Source organism: Grammomys surdaster, unplaced genomic scaffold (genome assembly GCF_004785775.1).
Source record: "Grammomys surdaster isolate TR1022 unplaced genomic scaffold, NIH_TR_1.0 126036, whole genome shotgun sequence".
Taxonomy (NCBI): Eukaryota; Metazoa; Chordata; class Mammalia; order Rodentia; family Muridae; genus Grammomys; species Grammomys surdaster.
The window spans coordinates 4,568,966-4,582,794 of NW_021620849.1; the positions used below are offsets into that span (position 1 = coordinate 4,568,966).

General features: G+C 44.1%; 1 protein-coding gene across 3 annotated transcripts in view; it reads left to right on the forward strand.

Moving 5' to 3' along the window:
* Sh3gl3 (SH3 domain containing GRB2 like 3, endophilin A3) overlaps nt 1-13,829 on the forward strand; it is a 122,647-nt gene that overhangs the window by 69,031 nt on the left and 39,787 nt on the right. For 2 of the 3 annotated variants that reach the window (XM_028754819.1, XM_028754820.1), the window contains 3 exons: nt 7,322-7,390; nt 11,370-11,442; nt 13,146-13,289. In XM_028754819.1, the coding sequence (XP_028610652.1) occupies nt 7,322-7,390; nt 11,370-11,442; nt 13,146-13,289 (286 nt within the window). The remainder of the gene's footprint in view (nt 1-7,321; nt 7,391-11,369; nt 11,443-13,145; nt 13,290-13,829) is intronic. The other variant, XM_028754821.1, reaches the window with a different exon arrangement.

A 13,829-nucleotide genomic window follows, 5' to 3' on the forward strand; every position in this document is an offset into this window, starting at 1 on the left:
CCTGTGTGACCTGTTCACCTGTGTAACCTGTCCACCTGTGTGACCTGCCTGCCTGTGACCTGCCTGGCTGTGTGACCTGCCTGGCTGTGTGACCTGTCCACTGTGTGACCTGTCCACTGTGTGACCTGTCTACTGTATGACCTGCCTGCCTGTATGACCTGTCCACTGTGTGACCTGTCCACTGTTTGACCTGTTCAGCTGTGTGACCTGCCTGCCTATGTGACCTTTTCACTGTGTGACCTTCCCACCTGTGTGACCTGCCTGCCTCTGTGACCTGTCCACTGTGTGACCTGTCTGCCTGTGTGACCTGCCTGCCTCTGTGACCTGTCCACTGTGTGTCCTGTCCGCCTGTGTGACCTGTTCACCTGTGTAACCTGTCCACTGTGTGACCTGTCTACTGTGTGACCTGCCTGCCTGTGTGTCCTGTCCATTGTGAGACCTGTCTACTGTGTGACCTGTCTGCCCTATATGACCTGACTGCCTGTGGACATGCCCCCTGTGTGACCTGTGCACTGTGTCACCTGCCTGTCTCTCTGGCGTCCCTGCTGGCGATGTGACCGTCTCATCTTGCGTTAGTCTTTGAACAGTGTCACCTCCTTTCTCAAGTATTAACATCATGGCTTTGTCTATGCTGCTTTCCTCTGTTAGAAATGCTACTTCCTCCCTGGTGAAGTACAGGTAGCTTTCTAGGCTGTCTTCTGGAGCTTTCTGGACACCAAATATCATTTTCTTCATCTTGTCTGGTCTCTAGTGGCAGGCTCTGCATCTCTTTACCGAGGAAGTGTGTTTGTCTTGGTGTGTTGTGTGTCTGTGCTATGATCATGGGTCTTTAACATACTATACCGATAGCTTTTGGCAGACTTCCTAGGTTTGGTAATTTGGTACCTCACGGTGTGTCAGTGTGAGACGTTAGGTTGCGATTCTGTAGCTTTCTCCATTTAGGTTCAATGATGCTATATTGGTTTAAAGCAGTAAGTCCAAGGGTTTTTCCAGGGGTTTTAAAATTATCCCTTGGTCTTTAAACATGGCTTTTGCTGTATTCTACAGGTGTCTATCTATTTTCTATCTATCTATCTATCTATCTATCTATCTATCTATCCTTCCCCCCCCCCCTCTCTTGTCCTAGCTGGCCTAGAATTCATAGAGAATATCCTGCCTCTGCTTCCTGAGTGCTGGAACTAAAGGTGTGCCCAGCCTTGATGCATAAAGTACTGAGATGCTGTGTTTGTGTGTTTGTGTGTGTACATGTGCACAGACCAAAGTTTTCTGTCAGGTGTCCCCTTATTCACCCTCTATTAATAAAGATCTGTCACTGAGCCCAGAGCTCGGCTCTGCTCACTGAGCCCAGAGCTCGGCTCTGCTCACTGAGCCATCGCCCTAGTTCCCCAAATAATTGCTCTGGGATGGGATTCTCAACACTTGTCCTTATACATTTATTTTTACTGTTGATTCTTACTCTATTTGTGCTACACAGTAAAACAATGAAGAAACAAACCCCCAAACCAAATGCCCAGCCTTGCTATGATACTGATTGTGACCTGGGCATGGTCATTTTTTGTCATGCTCTCTCTATACCTCCGATGAATACACATTTCTTAATTTGTTGGCTGAAAAGTTACAAATGTGTGCATATGCATTTGATCAATGTTAATTTGACTTTCAAGCCATGCATTGCATGTGTACGTATGTGTGTATGAATTGTGTGGCTGGTTGGCACAGTGTTATTATGACTGAGTTTTGAGGATTACTCCTTTTATTGTCAGTCTGAGTTCCCAGTCAGTTGTTGGCCCAGGGAAATATTTCCTGTCTAATGTTATTAAAAGCTTTATTTTGGTCACTAATTTCCTAGTATGTATATATTTACTTACTTACTTTTACTATCTTTGTATGTTTGGCTGTAGAGATCAATCTAGACATTTTTCGTAGCTGGGTTTTCAGAATCCATTCATTTGAACTGACTTGTGTGTAGCTCAGGGATGGAGCATCTGCTGGGCTTTGATTCCACCTCCACCAGTGAAGCAACAAAACCTATTCTATTACTCCATCCCTTCATATAGTGATCTTAGTCCATACCCACGATCACTGTTGCTCCACTGGGACTTACTGTAACTATCTTATAGTTTCCACCGGCCATTCCTTAGCTTCTACCTGAACATCTTTCCTTAATTTCCTTTGGTTTGAAACACTTTAGCTTTTTCCTCTCTGTTGATAGGATGCTTGCTACCACACACGGCATGATTTCTTTTATACTTTTGTTCTTTCAAAGTTAACTATTAATTATAGAATGAGATGCTTATACATCATTTCACCATTGTCTACAGTTACGGTTGAACACACGGGCTTTGGCGTGTTCACCACCCAGCAGCTCCGTCCCATCCATACCTGTTATCACGTGGGTTTTGTATGAGCCCAGGTATTAGATTTTACTTGATTGCTTTCAGTGGATACTTGATTTTATCACAAGACTTTTTCTACTTCCATCCCCACCTATTTCTTGTATGTCTTATGTTTCCTCTTGGTTCTGGTTTTATTTCCTTAAAATAGCATTTTAACATTTTTTTTTTTTTAATAGAGACCCCGGTGGCTTGGGTATCTTTATTTTGTTCTCCTTGTGGGTCTGATTTTTTTTTTTTTTTTGCACTGAGCTCGTTGAAGCCCCTCCTCCGTGCTCTCCTGCAGCTGCTGTTGCTGTTGCTGAGGAGAGATCTGTTGTCTGCTTACTGCTGCAGTGCTTGCCTGCCTCTACAGCCCCACCCCCTTTCAGACAGTCTTGAATATTTTATTTTTGAGATATTATCAATTAACATTCATCTTTCTTAGTAACTTGAGTATATTTTCAAAATTAAAGACTTGTATCTTGGTGTAATAAGAAAAAAACCAGTTCTTTGTTGTTGTTGTTGTATTGTTTTGTATTTTTGAAATAAGGTCTCTCTGTGTAGCCCTGGCTGTCCTAGAATTCACTCTGTTGACCTTGAACTGGCCTTGAACTCACAGAGATCTGCCTGCTTCTACCTTTTAAGTGGTGGTATTAAAGGCATACATCACCACTGCCAGGTTAAAAAAACCCTATTCTTAAAATATTGAGTTGTTTTTTTTTTTTTGCCTCCCTGGGTGTCTTTCACTTTGGAGGTGTTCATTTATTCTCTGTCTTGGCCAGCTCATATTTCAGTAGAAAATAAAGTGCTTTATATGGTTTTGTTTTGGTAAGTCCCTTAAATACTTTCCAGCTTACTATTTCTGTTCTGATTATGTACAGTCTACCCTGTGCCTGGTTAGTTTTTTTTTTTTTGTCAAACTGATAAAAGCCAGGATCACTGTAGAAGAGGGACTCTCTACTGAGAAATGCCTCCATCAGATTGGTCTGTAGGTAAATCTATGGGTATTTTCTTGATTAATGATTGACATCGGAGAGTCCTGCCCACTGTGGGCAGTCCCACTCCTGGTCCTGAGTTGTGTAAGAAAACAGACTGAGCAAGCCATGAGGAGCAAGCTGGTAAGCAACACCCCTCCATGATCTCCACTTCAGTTCCTGCCTCCAGATTCCCACCTTGAGCTTCGGCCCTGGCTTTCTGGATGAGGGACTTGAGGCGATAAGCTACAGTCAGCCTTGCTTGCCCCACGTTGTGTGTGGTCACAGTGTCACAGCAGTGGAAGCCCGAGGGAGCCCATATCTCTTTTATTGAGATGGTCAGACCTTTGTCACTGTTGTTTTTTAAGACTTGTAATTTTTAAAAATAGCTTTTAAAATTTTGTTATTTTTTTGTGACTAGTTGTTTTTTATTAAATGAAACTTTCCATCACTTAACAGTTTTGGCTGTGGCCTAAAGATACACAAGAGGCCTTGTCACCTTGTTCACAAGGCTCTTCTTGTCAGCAGTGAATTCATGCTAATTTGTATAGTCTTTCTAGCTCTTTTTCTTGGTGTTATATTTATTTAGAACTTAGATCTAGGGTAAATAATGTTGGGAAAATGTCCTTTGCCCTTTAAACGTCTGTGTTCTAGGTCCCTAGGTGGTTGTGGTTTATTCCACCTGGGTTTCTAAGACCCTCACGCAGCACCTTGGCATCTTTGCTTGGCATCTTTGCTGTGGTGATGCTGTGGGTATCTGATCTAATCCGCCAAGGTGGGGTGCAGATGGCCAGACAGGACAGCATCAGACCCTGAATTCCTTTCCCAAGCTCTGCTTCTTTCCTGTTCCCAGCCCTTAGGCAGAACTTAGTCCACACTCTCACCCTGGACACACTCTCAGGTCTCTTTCCATCCAGTGGGGTGCCAGAGTCCCAGCTGCTGTCCCTTCCCCATGTGCAGACAAGATGGCCAGCAGGGCTGCGGTCCTACCTGAGCTTGCCATGCTCTGCTTTACTTCTTTGTTAGAACCAGAAATGGATTTATTCTGCTTCTAGTTATTGCTTTTTCTTTCTGATTTTGTTCTTGATATTTAAGGTGTCATTTGAGTTTATTCAGCACATAGGGAAGGCATTAAATTGGAATTTACAGTGACCTTGTATAGGAGTGAGGGTTGCTTGAGTGTCAATATGTTTAACCAAGTGTTCACATCCCTGAGCCTATGTGGGAATTACTCATTCAGTGGTCGGTCAGGTGACTTAAATATCTAATGTCATGTAAGTATTCCTACTTAATGTCTCAAAATAGCTAAGTATCCTGGGGGGAATTCAGGTAAAGCATCAGGATTGTCATAACTCTGACCTGTGACTCCTACTGAAAACAAAACCAGGTATTAGCTCTTGGAATGGAGATCACATTCATTTCTGTTCACATTCTGTTCTGTAGAAATACTCCTCTCCTGTGTGACACACATGCTTTCTAAAAAGTAGAGCCAGGGTAATCTTACCAACTTGGACCAGTTGAGGTTTCTGGTCTCTCAATACTAAGTGGATCTCTAATCCATATTTGAAGACCAGATCAGTGCATCAGTTTCTCTAGTTCCAGCAATGAAGGAGACTGTAGACGGCTACTGCAGTCATCCCAGCACACCCAGGGTACAAGTGTGGTGGGCTGCCATGGCTCTCTTCCCCAAGTGATCTTCCACTCTCCTTCAAGCTAGATCACTGTGGATCTCAGAGAAGGGACAGAAGTGTGTGCAAAGCATGTTTATAGCTACAAAGTATCTAAAGCCCCAGTTCAGTAGTCACATGGCACAGCCTACGCTCCATTTTGTTGACCAAGGCAAGTGCAGGGTGGAATGAGATACACTGTATCTCAATGGGTGCAGCTACAAAGCATGGCAGCCATTTTTGCAGTCTTCTATGGCGACTTGTCTTGGTAGATTGTCTTGGCAGATTGTCTCAAGGAGCACACAGGCTCTGTAGTTTAAACAACATTGTTTCTTGGACTTAGTTCCTGGGGGTGGGATGGTGGTGGACATCAGGTGAGACTCTCCTGCTTGCTCTCTCATCTGTGGGTCAGCCGGGCAGCTGTGGTTCTGGGTATGAATGGCTGTGTGTGATGGGGCTTTTATGTCTCTGTCTAGCGGGTCTTGTTCACAAGCAGAGGGTTTCAGGGAAGTGGGTGGAAGCACATAGGTCTCTTTCTAGCTAGGCCTGGTACTATGTGGTCAAAATAAGTCACGGGGCCACCCTGATAGTGGGGCAATAAAACTCTAGTCTTTTTTTTTTTTCTTTTTTTGAGACAGGGTTTCTCTGTGTAACACAGCCCTGGTTGTCCTGGACTTTTCTTTGTAGACCAGGCTGACCTTGAACTCACAGAGATCCACCTACCTCTGCATCCTAAGTTCTGAGATTAAAGGTGTGCGCCACCATGCTAGGCTCTGCTAGCCATTTTTGTAAGCCACTATCTCCAGGAAATCCTGTGTCACATCTCTAAGCTAAACTTTGTGTCCGTTTACCACCCCACACCTCCTTATCCTGTAGTCATAGTGTGTGTGCATGAGAGTAATAGGGCAAGCAGTCAGACGGGACCGTGCCTGCATGGAAGGACTCTGTAGTCCCATTAAGAGCAGCTTACTGTGACTTCTATACATGTATTAACACTTTAAAGCCATAAAGAAACCACAGTGGCATACTTTCTAAAGAAAACACACTTTGTTATGGCAGTCCATTCTTCACGAAGCCAAATCCATTGGGGCTGGAGTCATTTTTCTGAAAGGCTTCTCTAAGTGGTTGTTGGGCAGGGCATCTTTAGAGACCTGTCTGCCATGCCCTTCGGCTTGCCCGGGTGTGATCTGTGGCCTCTGCCGTTCTCCCTTGAGCAGGCTTCACATGGGAATGAAACTCCTTACTCTTTTATGAGTATGTTGGCCTCTCGTTATCATTTTTTGGTAGTCACAGTGGTGTGGCGGGTGTGTACATGTGTTTGTGTGTGTGCACATGTGTGTGCATGTTCTGCACAGTTTTCAGTTAGCATTTAGCCGGTAGACACCAGAGATGTTGCTAAGCTTCTCATGCTGTACAGGCAACCCCACAAAGGATACGATCTGGGCTCAGTATCAAACCACTCTTTCCATTCCTACTCAGTTTTTCCTTTTTGAAAACCCCATTCCCTCAGTGCTGCATACCGAAATGTCACTATCCTTAAAAACCAAGCTCAGATGTCAAGAACTCTAGGGATCAGGTCCTGAATGATCTGCCTTCTGTTCTGCCGGCTGAGGATATTTTCTCAGCAGCTCTGAGAGTCTTCTGAGTTGATGCATTGATAAGAATTTGCATCTGGTCCTAGTATTTGTACGTTTTTACCGCCTGTCTCTTACATTCAGGTTGTTTGGGTGCTAATCCTTGTCACTTGTGTTCTTGCTGTCTTGTCACTGCTTATAGTAGAACTACTTTGTGCTATCTGATGAGGATGGGTGCATGATGAAGTGTGAACAAATGGGAAATATACATTGTCCCATGATCTTTTCTTTTTTGGTTATTGGTGTGTGTGTGTGTGTGTGTGTGTGTGTGTGCGCGCGCGTGCGTGTCCCAGTGCACAATAGAGATCTGGGAACAACCTTGTGGAGTTGGTTTCTCCTTCAACCTCTACATGGGTTCCAGGGCTCAGACTCAGGTACCTTTACTGTCTTGTTGGTCCCTGAGAGTTTCCGTAAAGGATGAGGAGACATGCCTAAGTGTTAAAAGCACTGGCTGCTCTTCCAGGACCTGGGCTCACTTCCCAGCACCTACATGGCAGCTCACAACTGTCTAACTAATGTTCCAGGGATATATATGTAGGCAAAACACCAATGTACATAAACAAAACAAAACAAAAACCAACAACCCAGAACCAAGGTTTTTGTTACTAACTTCAGTGAAAGACATATAGAGGATCTTTATACAGTGAAAGCATTTGTGTTTGTTTTTGCAGCTGTTTAGTGAAAAAATAAGTGGTGTTGAAGGAACGAAGCTAGATGAAGAATTTCTGGACATGGAAAAGGTAAAGCTGTTTGAACTCATAAAGGGTTAGAAATGAACTGTCTTTGCCACTGAGAGAACCTCTTCCTGTCAGGAATATCACCTGGAGCCAGAATCCAGAATGTTCAAATGCAAGCATGGGGTGGGAAGGCAGACCCCAAGCCAGGCTCTGGGTGAGCCATATCTAGTCTGGGCGTGTTGAAGAAGGCAATGGGATGTGACTAACCGGTTCCCTCTAGTGGCCAGATGTCAGAACGCATAAAATGTGGGCCTTGGCAACACTTCACGGCCAAATGGTGCTCATATGTCTTAGAGAGTCAACTGTTTCTGGGACAAGGCTTTTCCGATCTATAACAACTGATTTATCATTTGGGAATCTGGGATGTTGTTCCCATCTGTTTCAGCATCTGCACAGCAAATACTTTTCTGCCGTTAGAACCGACAGGGTGAATGAGCTCGTTGATCTTTTTGTCAGCTGTGACACAGAGATGAGAATGTGTCCCACTGGCCTCACAGGGAGGCTTCCAGAATGCAGAGGAAATAATTTAGAATAGTGTTCCTGGCTTGTCACTCCAATGATGGACTGTAACATCCAATGGAGGACTGCAGAATCCATCCCCTGTCCTGTGCCCTGGTCATCTACCTGGAGAGTAGCTACCATGCAGCCAAAGCTGGGTTCACATTGCTCAGCTTCCACCCCTTTGTCTTGGGCTCTTTGAGCAGAGCTTTTCCTAACAGATGCCTCAGACCAGAGCTGGAGGCCTGGGTGTGGCTGCCAGTGAAGGTTTAGGGAAAGCCCAGCTCTGGGTATGGGCTGACAGGATATTCTCTTTAATGTATATTGGACCTGGCCAGCCTTCCTCCAGGAAGTCCCCCCTGAGAGGAATACAAAATCTAGAAATGTTAAGACCCTAAGAAGAGAAGCTTATTTTGTGTTTGTTTTTGAAAAAAGAATTTCTGTAAATTGAAAACCCTATCAACATGTTAATATCATTGACACATCTAAAATTGCTTTTTAAATTTCTTAATGTATGATAGGATGTATATAGCTTTTTTTACCAACTAGACCACAGGTTGTTTTATATTGTAAGTATGTTGTAAATTTTGTCTGCATATGTATATATTTTACACACACACACACACACACACACACACACACATATATATGTACTATGTGTGTCCCCAGTACCTATGAAAGTCAGAAGAAAATACCAGATCTCCTGGAACTGGAGTTTTAGATGGCCCTGGGAATGGAGCCTAGGTCCTCTGGAAGAGCAGCCAGTGCTCTTAACCACTGAGTCATCTCTCCAGCCCCTAGATACAGTTTGCTTAATTGACCGAATGACTGTAAACTTGTGGTATCCTCAGAACCCTGTTCTGCTGCTCAGCCCCTGGGTGGGCTGGGCCTGGGAAAGTTAGCTGCACATCCCCAGGAGTCCTATATTTAGTCAACTGGAAAACATGCTTCACAACACACAGCCTTCCACAACATGCTCATACCTCTCTGCCTGCCTCTGTTTTCTTTCTTTTGAGTTTGGCCAAAGATATTTGCATAACATTTTGTCAGTGCAGACACACCTGTGTGTGCACATCCCAGCCATTCCAGGAGGGCCGTTTGGTTTTGTGTCTTTGTATTTTGACTTCACGAGTTAGTTTTCTTTTTCAGCTTTCCTTTGACCACCTATCTTTGCCAACATGTTCAGTAATATGCATAGAATTTCCTTTGTTTCTCCTCCTGGTGAGTTTCCTTTCACAATGTTATCTCACCAGATGATTTTATTTTTTAAACTTTATGGATAGTGAGAATTCTAAGCTCTATGGATGCCGACCTTCTGTGATTCCCCCTCCCCCATTTGCCACTTCTTGTAAATTTCATGCGCTGTATATGTCACTGTGTAGTGTGACATTTTTGTGTGTCACAGTTTAACTATGTGGGATCTCAGGTCAAGCTTAGATGCTTCTTCCCACATCAGCATTTTGAGACATTCTGTTTTATAAGTTATTACATTTTTAGTTTTTGACCCATATTTTAATCCTACAACAGTGTGAATTATGAATCTCACTTGATCATCAACTGTCTAAGTTAGGGTTACGAGTACTACAGTGAAACTCCATGATCATAAAGCATATTGAGAAGGGAAAGTTTATTTTACTTATGCTTCCAAATACTGTTCATCATCGAAGGAAGTCAGGACAGGAACTCAAACAGGGCAGGAGCCTGAAGGCAGGAGCCGATGCAGAGGCCATGGAGGAGTGCTGCTTACTGGCTCGCTCCTTTTCGTTATGGATCTGTATATGACTGACCATTAATAACCACACAACACAGTCTATATTAGGCTCTTTTGAAATCTTCTTTGCCAGTGCCATTAATCCAAAACTGTTCAGTTTAGCTTCAGAAAGACTTTTTGGACAAGGGCAAAAGCAGCCGCATTCTTTGCCAAAAGATGACAGGAATGATCTCTAAGGCACATACTGAAATCCTTCCCCTATGAAGGTTCTTGAGCCAGGCCCCACAGTTCAAATCACCTCAGCGCCGCTGCCTTTGTGTTCCTACTGAAGGCCTGATTAAAGTGTTAAACTGCCTTTCTAATCCAAAGTTTCAGAGTCCATATTCCTTCAAACAAAAGCATGTCAAGCTTATCAAAGCAATACCTCAACCCCTGGTACCAACTCTGGTCTTAGTTAGGCTTCTATTGCTGGGAAGAGACACCGTGGCCACGGCAACTCTTAGGAAACAGTAGATTGGCACTGGCTTAGAGTTCAGAGGCTTAGTTCCTTACTATTGTGGGAAGATGGTCGCATGGTCCTGGGGAGATGCTGAGAGTTCTGCATCAGGATCCGCAGGCAGCAGGAAGAGACAGAGACACTGGGCCTGGCTTGAGCATTGAAAACCCCCAAACCCACCTCCAGTGGCACATCTCCCCAACAAAGTCACGCTTCCTAACCCTTGTCATAGAGTCACTCCCTAACGAGCAGCCATTCCTGTTCACCATCAGCTTACCATGTTTTAACCAAGTAATTGATCTTCTGATGATGATATGCTATTTTGTGGGAAGGTTTACATCTTTCTAAAACTGATTTCTTTGCACAGGGAATTGGATTTTTGAAAGTCTGTGTTCTAATAAGATTTATTCCTTTTTAGGATCTGTTTTTATATTGTTCTTGTGATTGGCATCTCCTTTACCTTTATTTTTTGTGGGTTATTGATGGTATAGAATAAAATGAATGAACTCTGTATTGTGGCTTTCCTGGATATTCTATTAATTTTATGTTGATTAATAACTAGCAATGCAGGAATGGCAGGGCAAAATCAGTCAAACATGGCAGAACAAACTGTGCTGGTGGTTATGTTACGTTATAATACTCATGATGGTGGTTGTCTTGTTAATACCAGGGTTGTTTCTAACGTGACCTATTATAACACGATACCTTCTCTAAGTACAGCTACTCACGATCACTCTGTGGAGAAGACTAAGGCTCTTGTCTAGTCTTAGTATTGGGAGTTCTCGGGGTGTCTCTGTTCACTGAGTGGAGTTGTAATGTATTGAATATTTCAAACTTGCTCATTTACATTCATTTTAACGTTATGAAGAAAAGGAAAATAGTGTTGTCACTGAGAAGAGGTGATATCTCAGAGTCAGCAACAGAGAGAAGATCACCTCTCCCCAGGATGTTAAAATCACCGCAGTAGAGCTGGAGAGATGGCTCAGCAGTTAAGAGCACAGGTTGCTCTTCCAGAGAACCTGGGTTCAATTCCTAGCACCTGCATGACAGCTCACAACTGTCTATATGTCCAACTCTAGTGAATCTGATGCCCTTACACAGACATATATGCAGGCAAAGCATCAATTCATATAAAATAAGCAATTTAAAAATATCACCAGAGTACTGTTAGAACTTAAATTAATGGGAAATGCTTGTTATTCATTTTGTGACTTTAGTGAGTTTTAAATTCACTAATATTTCTGTTCTGCCTTTTTTCTTTTTTTCTTTTTTAAAAGAAAATAGATATTACCAGTAAAGCTGTTGCAGAAATTCTTTCAAAGGCCACAGAGTATCTCCAGCCCAATCCAGGTAATGTCAGAACATGTCTTGAGACATTCTGTTGCACGATTGTGTTCATGGATTCTTTTGGCCCAAGCTCCTTTGCACAAGGCTGACAATTTGGAAGCAATGTCCCAGTGTACAAAGAATGCAATTCAGTTGTTAAAACTGAATTCCCAGTGACACAATGTGGCTGTAACGAGTCACATGGTTAGGCTGGAGTATTGTTCTCAGTACAGACATCCCCAGATGGACATCTCTGGTATTCCAGTGTTCTTCAGAAACCCATTGTCGCGTCCACCCTCGACCAGCAAGGAAGACGCAATGCACGAGCTCTTCTCCAAGCAGTTTATTCAGGACCTTTGAACAATCTTCTAACTGACGACCCCGGAGGAAAGCTCTCCCAGGCTTAAGTACTCTAGGACTAGCCAACTCCCGTCTGCCACATGGCAACAGCAGATAGGTCCACACACACACACACACACACACGGAGACAAGCCAGATCTGAAATTGGCAAGGCTCAAAGGCTGACACCAGGATCGCTATTGAGAGTGTAGCCCACAGCCCAGCAGGGCCATCTGAGAGATGACTGCACACAGACTCCTAAGCTTACCCCAGACTAACTGAATCAATCTGTACATTTTAAGGAGATGCCAGAGTTACTTGCTTATGTGGTTACGCTCGAGAAGAACGTGTCTAGAGTACATTAAATATGAATGTCCCAGACACCAAGGCAGTGCCTCAGAGCCTTAGTTGGAGTTCAGTTCATAGTCTCCATTTCCCGTAGATGCTTGCTGTTTTTCAAGTCAGCACACTCCATGTCCACTGATTAACACAGAAGGAATTCCTGCTGTACTTTACTGGGCTTTTTAAGGGGCATCTTGAAATCTTCCTGCATCATCTCCCTTTCCTGGCACCAGCTCAGAGTTTATCAGGGTCTTACTGTATTTTGCTACTCAGCAGCTGTACAGTAGGGTGCAGGAAGGGTAGGTGTTTTCTGGGGTCTCTCAAGTGTCCATGTCATCACAGCATGTGGCCCAGACAAACACCATGAGCAAGACACCTTATACAAGAAAGTCTTTAATTGGGCCTACTTAGGGTCTGAGAGGGTTAGCATCCGTGTTGACAGAGCAAGGTTGTGGTGGCAATAAACACTCAGTAATAAACACTCAGTGCTTGAGTTAGAGATGAGAAACCACAGCTGCCTATTACCTCCCCAGGGAAAGTTGCTGGCTATGGGCAAGCAACATAGGTGGCTGTTCACTGTGGTGATGCCTGCCTCCCGCCTGCACCCTCCAGACCTCTTTAATAACCTTGCAAATCCTCCATTTGAGTCTGTTCTTAGGAGCAGGGTGAGGGTTTTGATGGGGAACTGGCAGGCTCCAGTCCTCACTCACATTTGTCCCCAGCAAAAATGGCCTCATTGGTGTCAGCATTCAGCCCCAAGGTGTTGGAGATGCCAAGCATTAGAGGTACCTTACTTCTGGTGCTTGCTAAATATAGCTTACTGTGATTTGTCGACAACATGGTCTGTAATGCCCATGGCTGTCTTGGCTGTGCCAGTGGGCTTAGCACCCCACCCCCTGCAAAGCCTATGGAAAGTCATGTGGCTGGATTGGCTGTGGCGTTCCCTCTGTGGGGACCTCAGTTTGGGCAGCTGTATTTGTTAAAGGCAATTTGATTGTCATGGCATGTTGTAACTTTAAGGAATTACAAATGACAATGTTTTTAAGCATACAGAGCTAAGCTGGGAATGCTGAACACTATGTCGAAGCTCCGAGGGCAGGTGAAGACCACCGGCTACCCACAGACAGAAGGCTTGCTGGGGGACTGCATGCTGAAGTATGGCAAGGAGCTTGGAGAAGACTCTGCTTTTGGTGGGTATCCCAGTCCCAGCTGGCACAGTGGGGACACTTCCTGGATGGGATTTTGGTTGTACACAAAGCCTGTGTCTTTGAGATTTGATAGTTTTACATATTACCAGGGTAGTATATTCATTGCAGGGGTTTTAGGAAACGTAGGTAAATAAAATAAAGGAAAACTTTAGCATCGGTAATTCTGCCATCTCCCTGGGTAGACTCAATCAAACCCTGATGTATCCTTTGTATCTCTTGTTCATTCTCACGTGTCTCTGAAGATTAAAACACACTGTGTACACATCATACGTGTGCATGTCTCTCCTAGCTCTCCTCTCTCTGTTGACTTTCATGAACTCTTTCCCCACAGACTACAGCACGGCAAGTAGCATCCCCTCCGGAGGCTTCCCCACCCCGGGCCCTCCCTGATCCTCCCGTCTGGCTGCTTTCCTGCAGCATGCATGCATGCATGTCTTCAACCTCCCCGTTTGAGAACTTTCTCCTCTTATGGTCCCCTTTACAGTTTTATGACCTAAACCCAACACACACACACACACACAC